Source organism: Hyla sarda, unplaced genomic scaffold (assembly GCF_029499605.1).
Source record: "Hyla sarda isolate aHylSar1 unplaced genomic scaffold, aHylSar1.hap1 scaffold_342, whole genome shotgun sequence".
NCBI lineage: Eukaryota > Metazoa > Chordata > Amphibia > Anura > Hylidae > Hyla > Hyla sarda.
The window spans coordinates 278,860-302,871 of NW_026610175.1; the positions used below are offsets into that span (position 1 = coordinate 278,860).

The window sequence follows — 24,012 nt, forward strand, 5'->3', positions numbered from 1 at the left end:
ATCTAGTATTCTCCTCATCTTAGGGATGTCTTCTCCTCACCCAGACCACATCTAGTATTCTCCTCATCTTAGGGATATCTTCTCCTCACCCAGACCACATCTAGTATTCTCCTCATCTTAGGGATATCTTCTCCTCACCAGACCACATCTAGTATTCTCCTCATCATAGATATATCTTCTCCTCACCCAGACCACATCTAGTATTCTCCTCATCTTAGGGATATCTTCTCCTCACCCTGACCACATCTAGTATTCTCCTCATCTTAGGGATATCTTCTCCTCACCAGACCACATCTAGTATTCTCCTCATCTTAGGGATATCTTCTCCTCACCCTGACCACATCTAGTATTCTCCTCATCATAGATATATCTTCTCCTCACCCAGACCACATCTAGTATTCTCCTCATCTTAGGGATATCTTCTCCTCACCAGACCACATCTAGTATTCTCCTCATCATAGATATATCTTCTCCTCACCCAGACCACATCTAGTATTCTCCTCATCTTAGGGATATCTTCTCCTCACCCAGACCACATCTAGTATTCTCCTCATCTTAGGGATGTCTTCTCCTCACCCAGACCACATCTAGTATTCTCCTCATCTTAGGGATGTCTTCTCCTCACCCAGACCACATCTAGTATTCTCCTCATCTTAGGGATATCTTCTCCTCACCAGACCACATCTAGTATTCTCCTCATCATATATATATCTTCTCCTCACCCAGACCACATCTAGTATTCTCCTCATCTTAGGGATATCTTCTCCTCACCCTGACCACATCTAGTATTCTCCTCATCTTAGGGATATCTTCTCCTCACCCAGACCACATCTAGTATTCTCCTCATCATAGATATATCTTCTCCTCACCCAGACCACATCTAGTATTCTCCTCATCTTAGAGATATCTTCTCCTCACCCTGACCACATCTAGTATTCTCCTCATCTTAGAGATATCTTCTCCTCACCCTGACCACATCTAGTATTCTCCTCATCTTAGGGATATCTTCTCCTCACCCTGACCACATCTAGTATTCTCCTCATCTTAGGGATATCTTCTCCTCACCCAGACCACATCTAGTATTCTCCTCATCTTAGGGATATCTTCTCCTCACCCTGACCACATCTAGTATTCTCCTCATCATAGATATATCTTCTCCTAACCCTGACCACATCTAGGATTCTCCTTATCTTAGGGATATCTTCTCCTCACCCTGACCACATCTAGTATTCTCCTCATCATAGATATATCTTCTCCTCACCCAGACCACATCTAGTATTCTCCTCATCTTAGAGATATATCTTCTCCTCACCCTGACCACATCTAGTATTCTCCTCATCTTAGAGATATCTTCTCCTCACCATGACCACATCTAGTATTCTCCTCATCTTAGGGATGTCTTCTCCTCACCCAGACCACATCTAGTATTGTCCTCATCTTAGGGATATCTTCTCCTCACCCTGACCACATCTAGTATTCTCCTCATCTTAGGGATATCTTCTCCTCACCCTGACCACATCTAGTATTCTCCTCATCATAGAGATATCTTGTCCTCACCCTGACCACATCTAGTATTCTCCTCATCTTAGGGATATCTTCTCCTCACCCAGACCACATCTAGTATTCTCCTCATCTTAGAGATATCTTCTCCTCACCCTGACCACATCTAGTATTCTCCTCATCTTAGGGATATCTTCTCCTCACCCTGACCACATCTAGTATTCTCCTCATCATAGATATATCTTCTCCTCACCGAGACCACATCTAGTATTCTCCTCATCTTAGGGATATCTTCTCCTCACCCTGACCACATCTAGTATTGTCCTCATCTTAGGGATATCTTCTCCTCACCCTGACCACATCTAGTATTCTCCTCATCTTAGGGATATCTTCTCCTCACCCTGCCCACATCTAGTATTCTCCTCATCATAGAGATATCTTGTCCTCACCCTGACCACATCTAGTATTCTCCTCATCTTAGGGATATCTTCTCCTCACCCAGACCACATCTAGTATTCTCCTCATCTTAGAGATATCTTCTCCTCACCGAGACCACATCTAGTATTCTCCTCATCTTAGAGATATCTTCTCCTCACCCTGACCACATCTAGTATTCTCCTCATCTTAGGGATATCTTCTCCTCACCCTGACCACATCTAGTATTCTCCTCATCTTAGAGATATCTTCTCCTCACCGAGACCACATCTAGTATTCTCCTCATCTTAGAGATATCTTCTCCTCACCCTGACCACATCTAGTATTCTCCTCATCTTAGGGATATCTTCTCCTCACCCTGACCACATCTAGGATTCTCCTCATCTTAGGGATATCTTCTCCTCACCCTGACCACATCTAGTATTCTCCTCATCATAGATATATCTTCTCCTCACCCAGACCACATCTAGTATTCTCCTCATCTTAGGGATATCTTCTCCTCACCCAGACCACATCTAGTATTCTCCTCATCATAGAGATATCTTCTCCTCACCCTGACCACATCTAGTATTCTCCTCATCTTAGAGATATCTTCTCCTCACCCAGACCACATCTAGTATTCTCCTCATCTTAGGGATATCTTCTCCTCACCCTGACCACATCTAGTATTCTCCTCATCATAGATATATCTTCTCCTCACCCAGACCACATCTAGTATTCTCCTCATCTTAGGGATATCTTCTCCTCACCCAGACCACATCTAGTATTCTCCTCATCTTAGGGATATCTTCTCCTCACCCTGACCACATCTAGTATTCTCCTCATCATAGATATATCTTCTCCTCACCGAGACCACATCTAGTTTTCTCCTCATCTTAGGGATATCTTCTCCTCACCCTGACCACATCTAGTATTCTCCTCATCATAGATATATCTTCTCCTAACCCAGACCACATCTAGGATTCTCCTCATCATAGATATATCTTCTCCTCACCCTGACCACATCTAGGATTCTCCTCATCATAGATATATCTTCTCCTCACCCTGACCACATCTAGTATTCTCCTCATCATAGATATATCTTCTCCTCACCCTGACCACATCTAGTATTCTCCTCATCATAGATATATCTTCTCCTCACCCTGACCACATCTAGTATTCTCCTCATCTTAGGGATATCTTCTCCTCACCCTGACCACATCTAGTTTTCTCCTCATCTTAGAGATATCTTCTCCTCACCAGACCACATCTAGTATTCTCCTCATCATAGATATATCTTCTCCTCACCGAGACCACATCTAGTTTTCTCCTCATCTTAGAGATATCTTCTCCTCACCCTGACCACATCTAGTATTCTCCTCATCTTAGGGATATCTTCTCCTCACCCTGCCCACATCTAGTATTCTCCTCATCTTAGGGATATCTTCTCCTCACCAGACCACATCTAGTATTCTCCTCATCTTAGGGATATCTTCTCCTCACCCTGCCCACATCTAGTATTCTCCTCATCTTAGGGATATCTTCTCCTCACCCTGCCCACATCTAGTATTCTCCTCATCTTAGGGATATCTTCTCCTCACCGAGACCACATCTAGTTTTCTCCTCATCTTAGAGATATCTTCTCCTCACCCTGCCCACATCTAGTATTCTCCTCATCTTAGGGATATCTTCTCCTCACCCTGCCCACATCTAGTATTCTCCTCATCTTAGGGATATCTTCTCCTCACCAGACCACATCTAGTATTCTCCTCATCATAGATATATCTTGTCCTCACCCTGCCCACATCTAGTATTCTCCTCATCTTAGGGATATCTTCTCCTCACCCTGACCACATCTAGTATTCTCCTCATCTTAGGGATATCTTCTCCTCACCCTGACCACATCTAGTATTCTCCTCATCTTATATAATATTATTAATTAATCTTTTTTTTAACAAGTCTGTTTTTTATTTTTTACATAACAGTAATCAAAATACAATGATAACAATGAAACAATGAATGGGATCTACACAATGTATTCTCTTTGCTGGATAGAGCAATAAGCAATCGGAATGGTACATGTGCACTGTATATATAGCCTTTTACATAGAAAAGAGACATGCATAGATATGTAATCCTGGAAAGATCCCATTATTAAAACACAAATATCAACATTATTAATTAATCTTAATAAAATTAATCCCTTTCTTTCACAAACCCCCCATTTTTGTTTCTTCTTAGGTCCACAAAAGACGCCTCCTGTTTCACCGTCGTCCTGAACAATCTCAGAGTTTTCTTAATATTTGACTGGTTACTGCTCGTGCACAAATTTCTTCAGACGCCGAGTGATACCAAGAACGCCACCTCAGACCGCCGGCCTCCTCAAGAGAGAAGGAGCAGCTCTGTGACCGCACTGCCCAAAACGGTAAAGACCGGGGTGGTGACCAAGAGGTCATCTGTACAGGTGATCCCTGAGAAACAGCTGGAAGTGAAGGTCAATGTGACTGGTGAGACAAGTACCATTATTATATCATCCTTATAATAGTATCATTATTATAGTATCATTATTATAGTACCATTATTATATCATCCTTATAATAGTATCATTATTATAGTATCATTATTATAGTACCATTCTTATATCATCCTTATAATAGTATCATTATTATAGTATCATTCTTATATCATCCTTATAATAGTATCATTATTATAGTATCATTATTATAGTACCATTCTTATATCATCCTTATAATAGTATCATTATTATAGTACCATTCTTATATCATCCTTATAATAGTATCATTATTATAGTACCATTCTTATATCATTGTTATAATAGTATCATTATTATGGTACCATTCTTATATCATCCTTGTATCATCCTTATAATAGTATCATTATTATAGTACCATTCTTATATCATCCTTATAATAGTATCATTATTATAGTACCATTCTTATATCATCCTTATAATAGTATCATTATTATAGTACCATTCTTATATCATCCTTATAATAGTATCATTATTATAGTACCATTCTTATATCATCCTTATAATAGTATCATTATTATAGTACCATTCTTATATCATTGTTATAATAGTATCATTATTATAGTATCATTCTTATATCATTGTTATAATAGTATCATTATTATAGTACCATTCTTATATCATCCTTGTATCATCCTTATAATAGTATCATTATTATGGTACCATTCTTATATCATGCTTGTATCATCCTTATAATAGTATCATTATTATAGTATCATTCTTACATCATTCTTATAATATCATTATTATAGTACCATTCTTATATCATCCTTATAATAGTATCATTATTATAGTATCATTCTTATATCATCCTTATAATAGTATAATTATTATAGTATCATTCTTATATCATTGTTATAATAGCATCAATATTATAGTACCATTCTTATATCATCCTTATAATAGTATCATTATTATAGTATCATTCTTATATCATCCTTATAATAGTATCATTATTATAGTATCATTCTTATATCATTGTTATAATAGTATCATTATTATAGTACCATTCTTATATCATCCTCATAATAGTATCATTCTTATATCATCCTTATAATAGTATCATTATTATAGTATCATTCTTATATCATCCTTATAATAGTATCATTATTATAGTATCATTCTTATATCATCCTTATAATAGTATCATTATTATAGTATCATTCTTACATCATTCTTATTGTATCATTATTATAGTATCATTCTTATATCATCCTTATAATAGTATCATTATTATAGTACCATTCTTATATCATCCTTATAATAGTATCATTATTATAGTACCATTCTTATATCATTGTTATAATAGTATCATTATTATAGTATCATTCTTATATCATTGTTATAATAGTATCATTATTATAGTACCATTCTTATATCATCCTTGTATCATCCTTATAATAGTATCATTATTATAGTACCATTCTTATATCATCCTTGTATCATCCTTATAATAGTATCATTATTATAGTACCATTCTTATATCATCCTTATAATAGTATCATTATTATAGTACCATTCTTATATCATCCTTATAATAGTATCATTATTATAGTACCATTCTTATATCATTGTTATAATAGTATCATTATTATAGTACCATTCTTATATCATCCTTGTATCATCCTTATAATAGTATCATTATTATGGTACCATTCTTATATCATCCTTATAATAGTATCATTATTATAGTATCATTCTTACATCATTCTTATAGTATCATTATTATAGTACCATTCTTATATCATCCTTATAATAGTATCATTATTATAGTATCATTCTTATATCATCCTTATAATAGTATCATTATTATAGTATCATTCTTATATCATTGTTATAATAGTATCATTATTATAGTACCATTCTTATAACATCCTTGTATCATCCTTATAATAGTATCATTATTATAGTATCATTCTTACATCATTCTTATTGTATCATTATTATAGTATAATTCTTATATCATCCTTATAATAGTATCATTATTATAGTACCATTCTTATATCATTGTTATAATAGTATCATTATTATAGTATCATTCTTATATCATTGTTATAATAGTATCATTATTATAGTACCATTCTTATAACATCCTTGTATCATCCTTATAATAGTATCATTATTATAGTATCATTCTTACATCATTCTTATTGTATCATTATTATAGTATCATTCTTATATCATCCTTATAATAGTATCATTATTATAGTATCATTATTATTCGATCATTCTTATATCATTAAGTAATAGAATATGGCACTCTTGATCGGTGTAGGTGCACAAGTAGGATCCCACTTAAATTTATACAACAAGAATTTATACAACAAGAAACTTGGCACTCAAAGGTTGCAGTTTAGGTGATTTATTTCATATGCAATCCACATGGTAAATGGATAACATTTCGGTCAAATATTGACCTTCATCAGATCTAGAATCATACAACATAAATGACATTAATTATACATGTGAAAAAAAATGGATGTTCTATAATGACCGCAAATGGACAGAAAACAGTGCCCTATTATAAAGTAAAGAGTCGAGATATTGCATATGAAGCAGTGTGGATAGAACGATATCTGAGATTGATTTGTCAAGAGAAATACGGCATAATGATCGAATCATATCTTATAACAAGAATACTACAAGAGATTTGTCAGCTGTATATAAAAGTAATGAGTAGTAAAATCATCAGATGGGGATTATGTTATGCAAAACAGGAATGTAGATACAATAATATATGTTCTCAGAGTGATTAGAGAATAGTGAGGATTATATATGAGAGTGGTATAATCTGCATTGTTTAGTATAATATCTATTAGGAATAAAAAGTATACAGATAATAAAATACAGATATCAAAGTGAGCATCATATCTGGAGCAGTATATCTTTAAGGTAACAGCAGTCTCTATATAGCCCAAGCTCAGTGTAGTACAAATCTAACATTCTATGATAACATTGCTATTGGAATAGAGACATCATGGCTCACCAGGGATTGCTGCGGAGATTGAGGACGTCGGCCTAAAGCCGTGGAACTTGATGCAACAGCCATCGCTGTACGAGTGTGGCGGCATGTGTAGCGAGCAGTGTAAAGTACGGAAGCACCGTAAGTCACGCTGCAGGTTATGCGTCGTCACTTCCAGTGCGGATCCGTGTGTTGTGATTAGAGAAATCATATAGCAGGGGAGAAAAAAGGCATAAGAGGAAGACGTGGTAGAGAAAGTATACTAGACAGATGCTGGAATCAGGAATGGAGAGAAGACTATAGTGGAGTGAGGTGTTAACGATGCATTCCAACGCTACGCGATGACGTCACATGGAACGCAGCGCCAGCCAATAGGGTGACTAAATGGTGAACATAGAGATAAAGACAGAAAGAGGGGAAAGAAAAGGGAGAAAATAGTGTGAATTGAATGACTGGGGAGCGTATATAATGAAGAAGCTGAATATTATCCCAAAATGAAACTAGGTTGTGTGTAAAGTAGCAATTGTGACATTATAAATGGTTAGTAGGGTGAATGAGTTATATATGGAATTAGGTCATATATGGGAGATAAGGATAGTGACATCGTAATATGATTGATGAAGTACAAGGAGATGGTATATGGAACATGACATTATAAATGGTTAGTAGGGTGAATGAGTTATATATGGAATTAGGTTATATATGGGAGATAAGGATAGTGACATCGTAATATGATTGAAGTACAAGAAGATGGTATATGGAACATGACATTATAAATGGTTAGTAGGGTGAATGAGTTATATATGGAATTAGGTCATATATGGGAGATAAGGATAGTGACATCGTAATTGGATGAAGTACAAGAAGATGATATATGGAACATGACATTATAAATGGTTAGTAGGGTGAATGAGTTATATATGGAATTAGGTTATATATGGGAGATAAGGATAGTGACATCGTAATATGATTGATGAAGTACAAGGAGATGGTATATGGAACATGACATTATAAATGGTTAGTAGGGTGAATGAGTTATATATGGAATTAGGTCATATACGGGGATAAGGATAGTGACATCGTAATATGATTGATGAAGTACAAGGAGATGGTATATGGAACATGACATTATAAATGGTTAGTAGGGTGAATGAGTTATATATGGAATTAGGTCATATATGGGAGATAAGGATAGTGACATCGTAATATGATTGATGAAGTACAAGGAGATGGTATATGGAACATGACATTATAAATGGTTAGTAGGGTGAATGAGTTATATATGGAATTAGGTCATATATGGGAGATAAGGATAGTGACATCGTAATATGATTGATGAAGTACAAGGAGATGGTATATGGAACATGACATTATAAATGGTTAGTAGGGTGAAGGAGTTATATATGGAATTAGGTTATATATGGGAGATGAGGATAGTGACATCGTAATATGATTGATGAAGTACAAGAAGATGGTATATGGAACATGACATTATAAATGGTTAGTAGGGTGAATGAGTTATATATGGAATTAGGTTATATATGGGAGATAAGGATAGTGACATCGTAATATGATTGAAGTACAAGAAGATGGTATATGGAACATGACATTATAAATGATTAGTAGGGTGAAGGAGTTATATATGGAATTAGGTTATATATACGGGAGATAAGGATAGTGACATCGTAATATGATTGATGAAGTACAAGAAGATGGTATATGGAACATGACATTATAAATGGTTAGTAGGGTGAATGAGTTATGTATGGAATTAGGTCATATACGGGGATAAGGATAGTGACATCGTAATATGATTGATGAAGTACAAGGAGTTGGTATATGGAACATGACATTATAAATGGTTAGTAGGGTGAATGAGTTATATATGGAATTAGGTTATATATGGGAGATAAGGATAGTGACATCGTAATATGATTGATGAAGTACAAGGAGTTGGTATATGGAACATGACATTATAAATGGTTAGTAGGGTGAATGAGTTATATATGGAATTAGGTTATATATGGGAGATAAGGATAGTGACATCGTAATATGATTGAAGTACAAGAAGATGGTATATGGAACATGACATTATAAATGATTAGTAGGGTGAAGGAGTTATATATGGAATTAGGTCATATATGGGAGATAAGGATAGTGACATCGTAATATGATTGATGAAGTACAAGAAGATGGTATATGGAACATGACATTATAAATGGTTAGTAGGGTGAATGAGTTATATATGGAATTAGGTTATATATACGGGGATAAGGATAGTGACATCGTAATATGATTGAGGAAGTACAAGGAGATGGTATATGGAACATGACATTATAAATGGTTAGTAGGGTGAAGGAGTTATATATGGAATTAGGTTATATATGGGAGATAAGGATAGTGACATCGTAATATGATTGAAGTACAAGAAGATGGTATATGGAACATGACATTATAAATGATTAGTAGGGTGAAGGAGTTATATATGGAATTAGGTTATATATGGGAGATAAGGATAGTGACATCGTAATATGATTGATGAAGTACAAGAAGATGGTATATGGAACATGACATTATAAATGGTTAGTAGGGTGAATGAGTTATATATGGAATTAGGTCATATACGGGGATAAGGATAGTGACATCGTAATATGATTGATGAAGTACAAGAAGATGGTATATGGAACATGACATTATAAATGGTTAGTAGGGTGAATGAGTTATGTATGGAATTAGGTCATATACGGGGATAAGGATAGTGACATCGTAATATGATTGATGAAGTACAAGGAGTTGGTATATGGAACATGACATTATAAATGGTTAGTAGGGTGAATGAGTTATATATGGAATTAGGTTATATATGGGAGATAAGGATAGTGACATCGTAATATGATTGATGAAGTACAAGGAGATGGTATATGGAACATGACATTATAAATGGTTAGTAGGGTGAATGAGTTATATATGGAATTAGGTTATATATGGGAGATAAGGATAGTGACATCATAATTGGATGAAGTACAAGAAGATGGTATATGGAACATGACATTATAAATGGTTAGTAGGGTGAATGAGTTATATATGGAATTAGGTTATATATGGGAGATAAGGATAGTGACATCGTAATATGATTGAGGAAGTACAAGAAGATGGTATATGGAACATGACATTATAAATGGTTAGTAGGGTGAATGAGTTATATATGGAATTAGGTCATATATGGGAGATGAGGATAGTGACATCGTAATATGATTGAAGTACAAGAAGATGGTATATGGAACATGACATTATAAATGGTTAGTAGGGTGAATGAGTTATGTATGGAATTAGGTTATATATGGGAGATAAGGATAGTGACATCGTAATATGATTGAGGAAGTACAAGGAGATGGTATATGGAACATGACATTATAAATGATTAGTAGGGTGAAGGAGTTATATATGGAATTAGGTCATATATGGGAGATGAGGATAGTGACATCGTAATATGATTGAAGTACAAGAAGATGGTATATGGAACATGACATTATAAATGATTAGTAGGGTGAAGGAGTTATATATGGAATTAGGTTATATATACGGGAGATAAGGATAGTGACATCGTAATATGATTGATGAAGTACAAGAAGATGGTATATGGAACATGACATTATAAATGGTTAGTAGGGTGAATGAGTTATGTATGGAATTAGGTCATATACGGGGATAAGGATAGTGACATCGTAATATGATTGATGAAGTACAAGGAGTTGGTATATGGAACATGACATTATAAATGGTTAGTAGGGTGAATGAGTTATATATGGAATTAGGTTATATATGGGAGATAAGGATAGTGACATCGTAATATGATTGATGAAGTACAAGGAGTTGGTATATGGAACATGACATTATAAATGGTTAGTAGGGTGAATGAGTTATATATGGAATTAGGTTATATATGGGAGATAAGGATAGTGACATCGTAATATGATTGAAGTACAAGAAGATGGTATATGGAACATGACATTATAAATGATTAGTAGGGTGAAGGAGTTATATATGGAATTAGGTCATATATGGGAGATAAGGATAGTGACATCGTAATATGATTGATGAAGTACAAGAAGATGGTATATGGAACATGACATTATAAATGGTTAGTAGGGTGAATGAGTTATATATGGAATTAGGTTATATATACGGGGATAAGGATAGTGACATCGTAATATGATTGATGAAGTACAAGAAGATGGTATATGGAACATGACATTATAAATGATTAGTAGGGTGAATGAGTTATATATGGAATTAGGTTATATATACGGGGATAAGGATAGTGACATCGTAATATGATTGAGGAAGTACAAGGAGATGGTATATGGAACATGACATTATAAATGGTTAGTAGGGTGAAGGAGTTATATATGGAATTAGGTTATATATGGGAGATAAGGATAGTGACATCGTAATATGATTGAAGTACAAGAAGATGGTATATGGAACATGACATTATAAATGATTAGTAGGGTGAAGGAGTTATATATGGAATTAGGTTATATATACGGGGATAAGGATAGTGACATCGTAATATGATTGATGAAGTACAAGAAGATGGTATATGGAACATGACATTATAAATGGTTAGTAGGGTGAATGAGTTATATATGGAATTAGGTCATATACGGGGATAAGGATAGTGACATCGTAATATGATTGATGAAGTACAAGAAGATGGTATATGGAACATGACATTATAAATGGTTAGTAGGGTGAATGAGTTATGTATGGAATTAGGTCATATACGGGGATAAGGATAGTGACATCGTAATATGATTGATGAAGTACAAGGAGTTGGTATATGGAACATGACATTATAAATGGTTAGTAGGGTGAATGAGTTATATATGGAATTAGGTTATATATGGGAGATAAGGATAGTGACATCGTAATATGATTGATGAAGTACAAGAAGATGGTATATGGAACATGACATTATAAATGATTAGTAGGGTGAATGAGTTATATATGGAATTAGGTCATATATGGGAGATAAGGATAGTGACATCGTAATATGATTGATGAAGTACAAGGAGATGGTATATGGAACATGACATTATAAATGGTTAGTAGGGTGAATGAGTTATATATGGAATTAGGTCATATATGGGAGATAAGGATAGTGACATCGTAATATGATTGATGAAGTACAAGAAGATGGTATATGGAACATGACATTATAAATGGTTAGTAGGGTGAATGAGTTATGTATGGAATTAGGTCATATACGGGGATAAGGATAGTGACATCGTAATATGATTGATGAAGTACAAGGAGTTGGTATATGGAACATGACATTATAAATGGTTAGTAGGGTGAATGAGTTATATATGGAATTAGGTTATATATGGGAGATAAGGATAGTGACATCGTAATATGATTGATGAAGTACAAGGAGATGGTATATGGAACATGACATTATAAATGGTTAGTAGGGTGAATGAGTTATATATGGAATTAGGTTATATATGGGAGATAAGGATAGTGACATCATAATTGGATGAAGTACAAGAAGATGGTATATGGAACATGACATTATAAATGGTTAGTAGGGTGAATGAGTTATATATGGAATTAGGTTATATATGGGAGATAAGGATAGTGACATCGTAATATGATTGAGGAAGTACAAGAAGATGGTATATGGAACATGACATTATAAATGGTTAGTAGGGTGAATGAGTTATATATGGAATTAGGTCATATATGGGAGATGAGGATAGTGACATCGTAATATGATTGAAGTACAAGAAGATGGTATATGGAACATGACATTATAAATGGTTAGTAGGGTGAATGAGTTATGTATGGAATTAGGTTATATATGGGAGATAAGGATAGTGACATCGTAATATGATTGAGGAAGTACAAGGAGATGGTATATGGAACATGACATTATAAATGATTAGTAGGGTGAAGGAGTTATATATGGAATTAGGTCATATATGGGAGATGAGGATAGTGACATCGTAATATGATTGAAGTACAAGAAGATGGTATATGGAACATGACATTATAAATGATTAGTAGGGTGAAGGAGTTATATATGGAATTAGGTTATATATACGGGAGATAAGGATAGTGACATCGTAATATGATTGATGAAGTACAAGAAGATGGTATATGGAACATGACATTATAAATGGTTAGTAGGGTGAATGAGTTATGTATGGAATTAGGTCATATACGGGGATAAGGATAGTGACATCGTAATATGATTGATGAAGTACAAGGAGTTGGTATATGGAACATGACATTATAAATGGTTAGTAGGGTGAATGAGTTATATATGGAATTAGGTTATATATGGGAGATAAGGATAGTGACATCGTAATATGATTGATGAAGTACAAGGAGTTGGTATATGGAACATGACATTATAAATGGTTAGTAGGGTGAATGAGTTATATATGGAATTAGGTTATATATGGGAGATAAGGATAGTGACATCGTAATATGATTGATGAAGTACAAGAAGATGGTATATGGAACATGACATTATAAATGATTAGTAGGGTGAATGAGTTATATATGGAATTAGGTTATATATACGGGGATAAGGATAGTGACATCGTAATATGATTGAGGAAGTACAAGGAGATGGTATATGGAACATGACATTATAAATGGTTAGTAGGGTGAAGGAGTTATATATGGAATTAGGTTATATATGGGAGATAAGGATAGTGACATCGTAATATGATTGAAGTACAAGAAGATGGTATATGGAACATGACATTATAAATGATTAGTAGGGTGAAGGAGTTATATATGGAATTAGGTTATATATACGGGGATAAGGATAGTGACATCGTAATATGATTGATGAAGTACAAGAAGATGGTATATGGAACATGACATTATAAATGGTTAGTAGGGTGAATGAGTTATATATGGAATTAGGTCATATACGGGGATAAGGATAGTGACATCGTAATATGATTGATGAAGTACAAGAAGATGGTATATGGAACATGACATTATAAATGGTTAGTAGGGTGAATGAGTTATGTATGGAATTAGGTCATATACGGGGATAAGGATAGTGACATCGTAATATGATTGATGAAGTACAAGGAGTTGGTATATGGAACATGACATTATAAATGGTTAGTAGGGTGAATGAGTTATATATGGAATTAGGTTATATATGGGAGATAAGGATAGTGACATCGTAATATGATTGATGAAGTACAAGAAGATGGTATATGGAACATGACATTATAAATGATTAGTAGGGTGAATGAGTTATATATGGAATTAGGTCATATATGGGAGATAAGGATAGTGACATCGTAATATGATTGATGAAGTACAAGGAGATGGTATATGGAACATGACATTATAAATGGTTAGTAGGGTGAATGAGTTATATATGGAATTAGGTCATATATGGGAGATAAGGATAGTGACATCGTAATATGATTGATGAAGTACAAGAAGATGGTATATGGAACATGACATTATAAATGGTTAGTAGGGTGAATGAGTTATATATGGAATTAGGTTATATATGGGAGATAAGGATAGTGACATCGTAATATGATTGATGAAGTACAAGGAGATGGTATATGGAACATGACATTATAAATGGTTAGTAGGGTGAATGAGTTATATATGGAATTAGGTTATATATACGGGGATAAGGATAGTGACATCGTAATATGATTGAGGAAGTACAAGGAGATGGTATATGGAACATGACATTATAAATGGTTAGTAGGGTGAAGGAGTTATATATGGAATTAGGTTATATATGGGAGATAAGGATAGTGACATCGTAATATGATTGAGGAAGTACAAGGAGATGGTATATGGAACATGACATTATAAATGGTTAGTAGGGTGAAGGAGTTATATATGGAATTAGGTCATATATGGGAGATAAGGATAGTGACATCGTAATATGATTGAAGTACAAGAAGATGGTATATGGAACATGACATTATAAATGATTAGTAGGGTGAATGAGTTATATATGGAATTAGGTCATATATGGGAGATAAGGATAGTGACATCGTAATATGATTGATGAAGTACAAGGAGATGGTATATGGAACATGACATTATAAATGATTAGTAGGGTGAAGGAGTTATATATGGAATTAGGTTATATATGGGAGATAAGGATAGTGACATCGTAATATGATTGATGAAGTACAAGAAGATGGTATATGGAACATGACATTATAAATGGTTAGTAGGGTGAATGAGTTATATATGGAATTAGGTTATATATGGGAGATAAGGATAGTGACATCGTAATATGATTGATGAAGTACAAGAAGATGGTATATGGAATCCAAGGAAAGAAGGAGGAGGGTGGTAAGATATGATGGGACATCTTATGAAATAAAAATAAGTAAAGGTATGACAACAAAGTACTAGGAAAAGGTGGTAGAGGAGGTAAATAATGATGATATGAAAAAGGGGAAGATATCTGGAAGCATGAAAACGAGTAAAAGACCCAAATACCAGATACCGCTATTAGTAAAACTCGCTTGTTCAAATAAAGGATACATCCCAATTGAATATAAAGTCAAATTGTCTCTCCGCAGCAAAGAAAAAGAAACATTTGTTAGTATAGAACATATTTCGAAGTGTACTCAGTAATGCCCCATCTGGATCGCATGGTATAAATACTTTATGTCACAGACGTTAAGAGAACTGTGCAATTTCATATTCCCTGTTTAGGCCGCGTGGTTCGAGTGTTTGTAGTGTGTGGATCCAATAAACTTCCCTTCTTTTAAGTAATTTTTGTCTATCGCCACCCCTCCTAAGTATAGGTATGTGGTCTAGCACCTGGAATCGCAGTTGAGAAATGTTATGGTTTGATTGGGAGAAATGAAAAGGAATTGGTAGTAATGTGTTTTGTCTCCGTATGGTGGATTTGTGCTGAGATATTCGATCTCTAATGTGTTGTGTGGTTTCACCCACATACCCAAGTCCACATGATAAGATAGACCACATAAGAGGAGTCACATGTGAAGAAGTTCTTGATAGGGTATGGTTTGCCGGTAAGGGGGTGGTGGCATTTGTCTCCTTTAATAATGCTATTTCACTGGACATAGTGCAGACATGGGAAGGTGCCCTTTCTAGGTGTTGTCAATGTTCTTTGTTGTGTGCGTTTGAGGGATCCAACGTCTGCTCTGACTAGATTGTCCCTTAGATTGCTTGGCCTTTTAAAACAGGGTAAAAATGGTTCTTTAAATTCCTTCACATTGGGGTAGGCCCACTGGAGGAGGGGCCAGCGTTTCCTGATGATCCCATGTACCTTGTACGCAAAGGGATGATATGTGTGCACAAAGGGAATCCTATTCTGGTTGTTCATTTTCGTGCTAGAACGGGTAGGGTTCTTACATTCAGCAAGAATTTTGGAGGGGTAACCTCTGTATTTAAATCTGTCAGACATCTCTTTGAGACATCTTTGTTGTTGAGTCTGGTCAGAGACTATGCGTCATACTCTGTTAAACTGAGATCTCGGAAGTTATTTGATAGTTGCCTTTGGGTGAAAACTGGAAAAGTGTAGTAAGTTGTTCCTGTCGGTGGGTTTGGTATATAGATCGGTAACCAACTTGCCGTCCTCTTTAACTGTAACAGGGGTATCTAGAAAGCTAATGGAGTGTGTGCTGTGATGGACTGTAAATTGGAGTTCTGGCCAAATGCTGTTAAGGTAGTTGTGGAACTTAAGCAAGGAATCCAATGTTCCCTCCCATACGCAGAAAACATCATCTATGTAACGCTTCCATATAGTGGCATGTCTACTAAAATTCTCATTGGGGTATACAAATCGATCTTCAAAGTCCGCCATGTATGCATTCGCGTATGGGGGTGCCACATTGGACCCCATTGCTGTGCCCTGTACTTGAAGAAAATATGTATCTTGGAACAAAAAGAAGTTATTATGTAGGACCAGTTCAAGCAATGAGGTACAAAAGTCGATACTTTCTGGTTGTACGTTTGATTTATGTAGTAAGCGTGTTGTGGCTAATATGCCCTTGTCATGTTTTATAGAGGTGTAAAGGCTTTTTACGTCGAACGTCACCAGTATAGTACCAGGTTGGACCCTCTCCAGATTTTTGATGAGATCTAGGAATGTGCTAGTGTCCAAGAGGAAAGAGGTGGTATTGCGGATCAAAGGAGTGAGAATATTCTCTAGGCATATGGATAATGGAGATAGAATCGAGTCGGTGGATTCTACAATGGGTCTGCCTGGGGTTTTGGTTAGGTTTTTATGGATCTTAGGGAGTGTGTATATGACGGGTGTGACTGGCTATAATAGTATCATTATTATAGTATCATTCTTATGTCATCCTTATAATAGTATCATTATTATGATATCATTATTATACCATCCTCATAATAGTATCATTATTATAGTATCATTCTTATATCATCCTCATAATAGTATCATTATTATAGTATCATTCTTATATCATCCTTATAATAGTATCATTATTATAGTATCATTATTATAGTATCATTCTTATATCATCCTCATAATAGTATCATTATTATAGTATCATTCTTATATCATCCTCATAATAGTATCATTCTTATATCATCCTTATAATAGTATCATTCTTATATCATCCTCATAATAGTATCATTATTATAGTATCATTCTTATGTCATCCTCATAATAGTATCATTATTATAGTATCATTCTTATATCATCCTCATAATAGTATCATTATTATAGTATCATTCTTATATCATCCTTATAATAGTATCATTATTATAGTATCATTATTATAGTATCATTCTTATATCATCCTCATAATAGTATCATTATTATAGTATCATTCTTATATCATCCTCATAATAGTATCATTCTTATATCATCCTTATAATAGTATCATTATTATAGTATCATTCTTATATCATCCTCATAATAGTATCATTATTATAGTATCATTCTTATATCATTGTTATAATAGTATCATTATTATAGTATCATTCTTATATCATCCTTATAATAGTATCATTATTATAGTATCATTCTTATATCATCCTCATAATAGTATCATTATTATAGTATCATTCTTATATCATCCTCATAATAGTATCATTCTTATATCATCCTCATAATAGTATCATTATTATATCATCCTCATAATAGTATCATTATTATAGTATCATTCTTATGTCATCCTCATAATAGTATCATTATTATAGTATCATTCTTATATCATCCTCATAATAGTATCATTATTATAGTATCATTATTATATCATCCTCATAATAGTATCATTATTATAGTATCATTCTTATATCATCCTCATAATAGTATCATTATTATAGTATCATTCTTATATCATCCTCATAATAGTATCATTATTATAGTATCATTCTTATATCATCCTCATAATAGTATCATTATTATGGTATCATTCTTATATCATCCTTATAATAGTATCATTCTTATATCATCCTTATAATAGTATCATTATTATAGTATCATTCTTACATCATCCTTATAATAGTATCATTATTATGGAATCATTATTATATTATCATTATTATAGTATCATTCTTACATCATCCTTATAGTATCATTATTATGGAATCATTATTATAGTATCATTATTATAGTATCATTCTTATATCATCCTTATAATAGTATCATTATTATGGAATCATTATTATATTATCATTAATGTAGTACATATCGTTGTTATAGTATCATTATTATAGCATAGATTTTATAGTATTATTACATTATCGTTATTATAGCATCATTATTATAGCTGCACTATTATAGTATCATTATTATTATAGCTTCAATGTTATAGTATTATAGCATCGTTATTATAGTATCATTATTATATTATAGTATTACTATATCATCATTCTTCCCGTAGAAATGAAAAAGTCGGCACTCACCAAGTTCTTCTTTCTTCTTATTGTTTATTGAAAAATACTCACGTACATGTTAACTGGACGGGAGACGGTGGAGAGTGTGGGGGGGTACCCCCCACCCCCACCCCCACCCTCTCTGCACCATCTCCCGTCCAGTTAACATGTACGTGAGTATTTTTCAATAAACAATAAGAAGAAAGAAGAACTTGGTGAGTGACGACTTTTTCATTTCTACGGGCCCAGGTGCAGGGCAAATAATCACTCTAATGCAAGGTTACAGAACAATGGCTCTTTACTGAGGCAGAAAAGGTGTGAAAGTCTTTATAGCTCAGTTTAGGCCCAAGGAGATCCTCGTTAACTTCAGGAAGCTTGTTGGCTCGCTGGTACTTGTAGTGGACTTGGACTGACTTGTACAATCCATGCTGAATTTGGTAATTGGACAGACTTGACTAGACTTGTCCCCTGTATTTGTACTTACCTTCAGGCTTTGACTTTCACCTGCAGGGGCTGCGTGACTAGGCCTTGGTCTCCCTCAGGAACACCAGACATCTTGTCAGGTCTGGACCTCAGCTAAGACTGCTCAGAACTGACTGGGCTAGATATATAAGGGAGCCATTTGGAGGGATCCCATAGGTCCCCAATAAGTCACCTGTTCACCTTGCACCTTCCTTGGTAACATAGGCCTTAGCAACAATATTTAAAGGGACAAATGCCTCAAAAGATAAACCATGACATAACATGAGAACTTTTAACACTTTACAGTCCATAGGATGGATGTGGACCCAGGAGAACACTGAAATGGAGTCCGCCACACAGGATGGGCAGGTGTACAGAATAACATAATCTGTACTGGACCACCACAAACTCCCCCTCTCAAAAGAAGCCGTCCTAAGCATAACGTCCTGGAGGGCGGATGACAGGAAGTGACCGCTGGGGACCACGCAATAGTAGGAATAAAAACAAAAACAGTTCCTGGGGCATTGTTGCGATGTCCTTAACAGGGCTGGTAACAGGAATAGTTTTCATGTGGCATTATTTGTTAAATGTCCTGACGTACTCAGCTGGATCCAACCAAATAGAACAAGTAGTAGTTTGGATTAATTGTCTTCATAACTGCATTGGGGCGGATCGGGCTGCCTGAGGTTTTCTACCCATATGCCTGTGCTAATGGGGCCCATTGGCTGTTTTGCTACTTCTCCCCCTAACAATGGATTAACAAATGTATTGACTTTACATACTATGCATTAGACAACGATAGCATATGTACAATAACTTTTCCACCTTTTTCGTGCTACTTACACTCACCAGGTACTCTCTCTCTGGCCACAAGAGAAACCTGTGCACAGTGGACACGAAAACAAGAAGTATTAGACAGAGTGTATTTTTTATGGACTGAGTATATCTAGGTATTCTGATTATAAGAGAACAGTCCTATTTTCATACTGTACACGACTACTTTCTGTAGACAAAATTAAGCAGTAAATATACCTTATTTTTAGAACTAGACAATTCTGACGTAATAGTAAGCTTTTTGTTATTGACTATTATGTACCTAAGTGGTTTACTCTCTGTCTCTAGCGGGCAGTTGACCCTGAGTAGACCGCTGAGACCTGCACAGCACCACCTCTTGAGGATCAGGATCTGGAGGTAAATCTGGAAGCTCAGCCTTTACTTCTTCGATGGGCACTGGAACTTGAACTTGATCTGGAACCAACTGAACAGGAATTGCCCTAACTGTGGGAGCCGGGACACAAGCTGGAGGTGTCGGGATTACCTCTGGAGCTCTTGGGGCTGGCACATAGATTTGAGCCAAAGGAGATAGGCCAGGAGCCGTAGGTAGACAGATGTATTTGGGTTCAGTGGGTGAGAACATAGGAAAATCCATAGTGGGATGTATCCCTTCATTAGGAACATATTCTCGGTCCGGTCTGACACATGGAGTAGGCGGTGGTGGGGACACTGGGAGATCTTCTTTCAAGCAGAGCTTAATACGATTCCTGTGGACGACCTGCGGCTCGTACCTAGGCTTCCTGACTTCATAGACATCAGACTCAGGGTAAGGAATAGCTGTCACTGTGTAGGGCTCCAACTCCCACATGGAATCTAACTTGTCCGCTCTAGGAAATTTTCTTAGCCAGACTTTGTCGCACACCTGTAGTGGCTTGGCGGTGGCATGTCGGTTATAGTCATCCTGTTGCCTTTGTTGAGCTTCACCCATCTTATGACTGACTATCTCTTTTGGCTTCTTGAATCCGCCTTTGGTGATCAGAAACCCACTCGTGGGATGCTTGAGGAGAATTGTTGATTGGGGCTTGTTACCCAAATGTCCGATCAAATAGAAGGGGGTATTCCCAGTAGAACAGTGCACGGTGTTGTTATAGATTTCCACCAACTCAGGTAGTAACCGAGGCCATTCTTCTTGTCGTGACACAGAGGCTGCTCGCAGCATATGGATGAATGCTTTATGGATCCGCTTACAAAGCCAATTTCCTTGAGGGTGATAGGCGGTGGCTCTGAGTTTCTTACAGTTGTTGAATTGACAGTTCTTGAAAGACTAGGGCCTCAAAGGACGGTCCACGGTCAGTTAAGGCAGACTTGGGGCATCCAAGGATTTGCACCCACTTAGAGTAGAACATTTTTGCCGCTGTCTTAGCTGTGAGATCTTTGATGGGGACAACAATAACCCACTTGGAGAAGTGGTCCACCATGGTGAGAGCATAGGTATACCCGGACCGGGTAGGTGACAACTTCACATGATCTAGTGCAACCAGCTGATTGGGTCTGTCACTCTGGATGGAATGAAGGGGTGATATTGCGTCCTTATGCACATTCTTGGTGACCTTACAGACAGAACATTCACTGCACCATTTCTCGATTTCACTCCGCATTCCAATCCAGTAGAACCTTCTCCAGACAGTGGCTTTGGTCTTGTGGACTCCAAAGTGTCCCGATTAGTCATGATATGCTTTGAGGACCATCGCCGTGTCTCTTCTGGGAACTAGAATCTGATGGAGTCGATCATTGGAGACCAGATCCAAAGAATTTCGGTACAACAGTCCTTTGTGCACAGTCTCTTCCTCACCACAGACGCTTCAGCTCGTATACACAATGGGGGAGATTTATTAAAACCTGTGCAGAGGGAAAGTTGCCCAGTTTCCCATAGCAACCAATCAGCTTGCTTCTTTCATTTTTAACAATGCCTGTGTAAAATGAAATAAGTTATTTGATTGGTTGCTATGGGCAACTGGACAACTTTTCCTCTGGGCCTGGCATAGACTGGTTGGTACCTTTTTCGCCAGAAGGTAGTCCAACAGATCCCCCATGACTCTACTTTCGTCTTGTGTTCCAGGTATACAGGTCTTCCTTAACCTTTTCTGACCTGGGCTCACCCTCCAAGAGGGTGGTAACAACATTCTGGTTTACAAACCGTTGGTAGAATGGGGGCATCTCCTCGTCTTCCCACTTGTCTTCCACAGGTGGCTTTTCGCCAGGGGTCATTCTAGACAGTACATCTGCATTGACGGTTAACTTGCCTCTTCTGTACTTGATAGTAAAACTGTAATTAGCTAGCCTTGAAGCCTATCGCTGTTCCAGGGCACCTAATTTGGCAGGGTTCAGGTGGGCCAAAGGATTGTTATCTTTGTAAACTGTGAATGGTATAGCAGCCAAATAATCTTTTGAATTTTTCCATCACGGCCCATACCAGGGCGAGAAGTTCCAACTTGAGCGAACTGTAATTGGCATCGTTCTTCTCCACTCCTTGCAGATTTCGACTGGCGTAAGCAATCTCTCTCTTGGCCATCTTGAACTTGGGACAGGACAGCTCCTAGGCCTTCAAAACTGGCATCATTATATATCCGGAACGGCTGACTGTTATCTGGATACGCCAAGATGGGTGGCGGTGTCAGCAGACGTTTGAGAGCTTGAAACGCTGTCTCTTGCTCTTCGGCCCAATCAATAGGTAGTTTTCCGTTGTAATTCTCCTTCGCTGTTCCCCGTAAGAGAGTTGTAAGGGGTTCTGCAATTTGTGCAAAATGTGGGATTAAATGGTGGTAGTATCCGGCGAATCCCAGGAAACTCCTGACTTCTTTCAACGTGCAAGGTGTAGGCCAGTTCTGGACAGCATTCACCTTTTTTCAGGGTTTGGCTGAACCCCCTCTGTGCTGACATTGTGGCCCAGATAATTGACTTGGGGTTTTAGCAAGTGACCTTTTGACGGCTTGATCTTTAGCCCATGCTTGATTAGGATTTGGAAGATGTCTGACAGATGACTGAGGTGTTCCTGGTAGGATTTGGAATACCTGATGACATCATCCAGATATAGTAGGACACTTTGGAAGTTCAGATGTCCCAGGCACCTTTCCATCAGACGCTGGAATGTAGCAGGGCCATTGCATAGCCCAAACAACATACTTTTAACTCAAATAACCCCATGAGTGTCACGAAGGCGGTCTTCTCCCAATTCCCTGGGGCCATGGGCACTTGCCAGTACCCGCTGGTTAAGTCCAGGTAAGAGAAGTAAGCAGCAGACTCAAGGGCAGTAAGCGACTCCTCAATTCGGGGTAGAAGGTAAGCGTCCATATGTGTGACATATGTAGTCGACACAGAAGCGGATGGTTCCATCTTTCTTTTTGACTAGGACAAGTGGAGCCGCCCAGGGACTCTGACTTTCCTGAATCAC

At 36.3% G+C, this 24,012-nt stretch overlaps 1 protein-coding gene across 1 annotated transcript in view; it reads left to right on the forward strand.

Annotated features, from left to right (window-relative positions):
* Positions 1-20,920, forward strand: part of VPS13D (vacuolar protein sorting 13 homolog D) — a 194,635-nt gene extending 173,715 nt beyond the window's left edge. Inside the window, exons 31-32 of the mRNA XM_056553621.1 lie at positions 4,156-4,421; positions 20,910-20,920. Of these exons, the coding sequence (XP_056409596.1) occupies positions 4,156-4,421; positions 20,910-20,920 (277 nt within the window). The remainder of the gene's footprint in view (positions 1-4,155; positions 4,422-20,909) is intronic.
* The last annotated feature ends 3,092 nt before the right edge of the window (positions 20,921-24,012 follow it).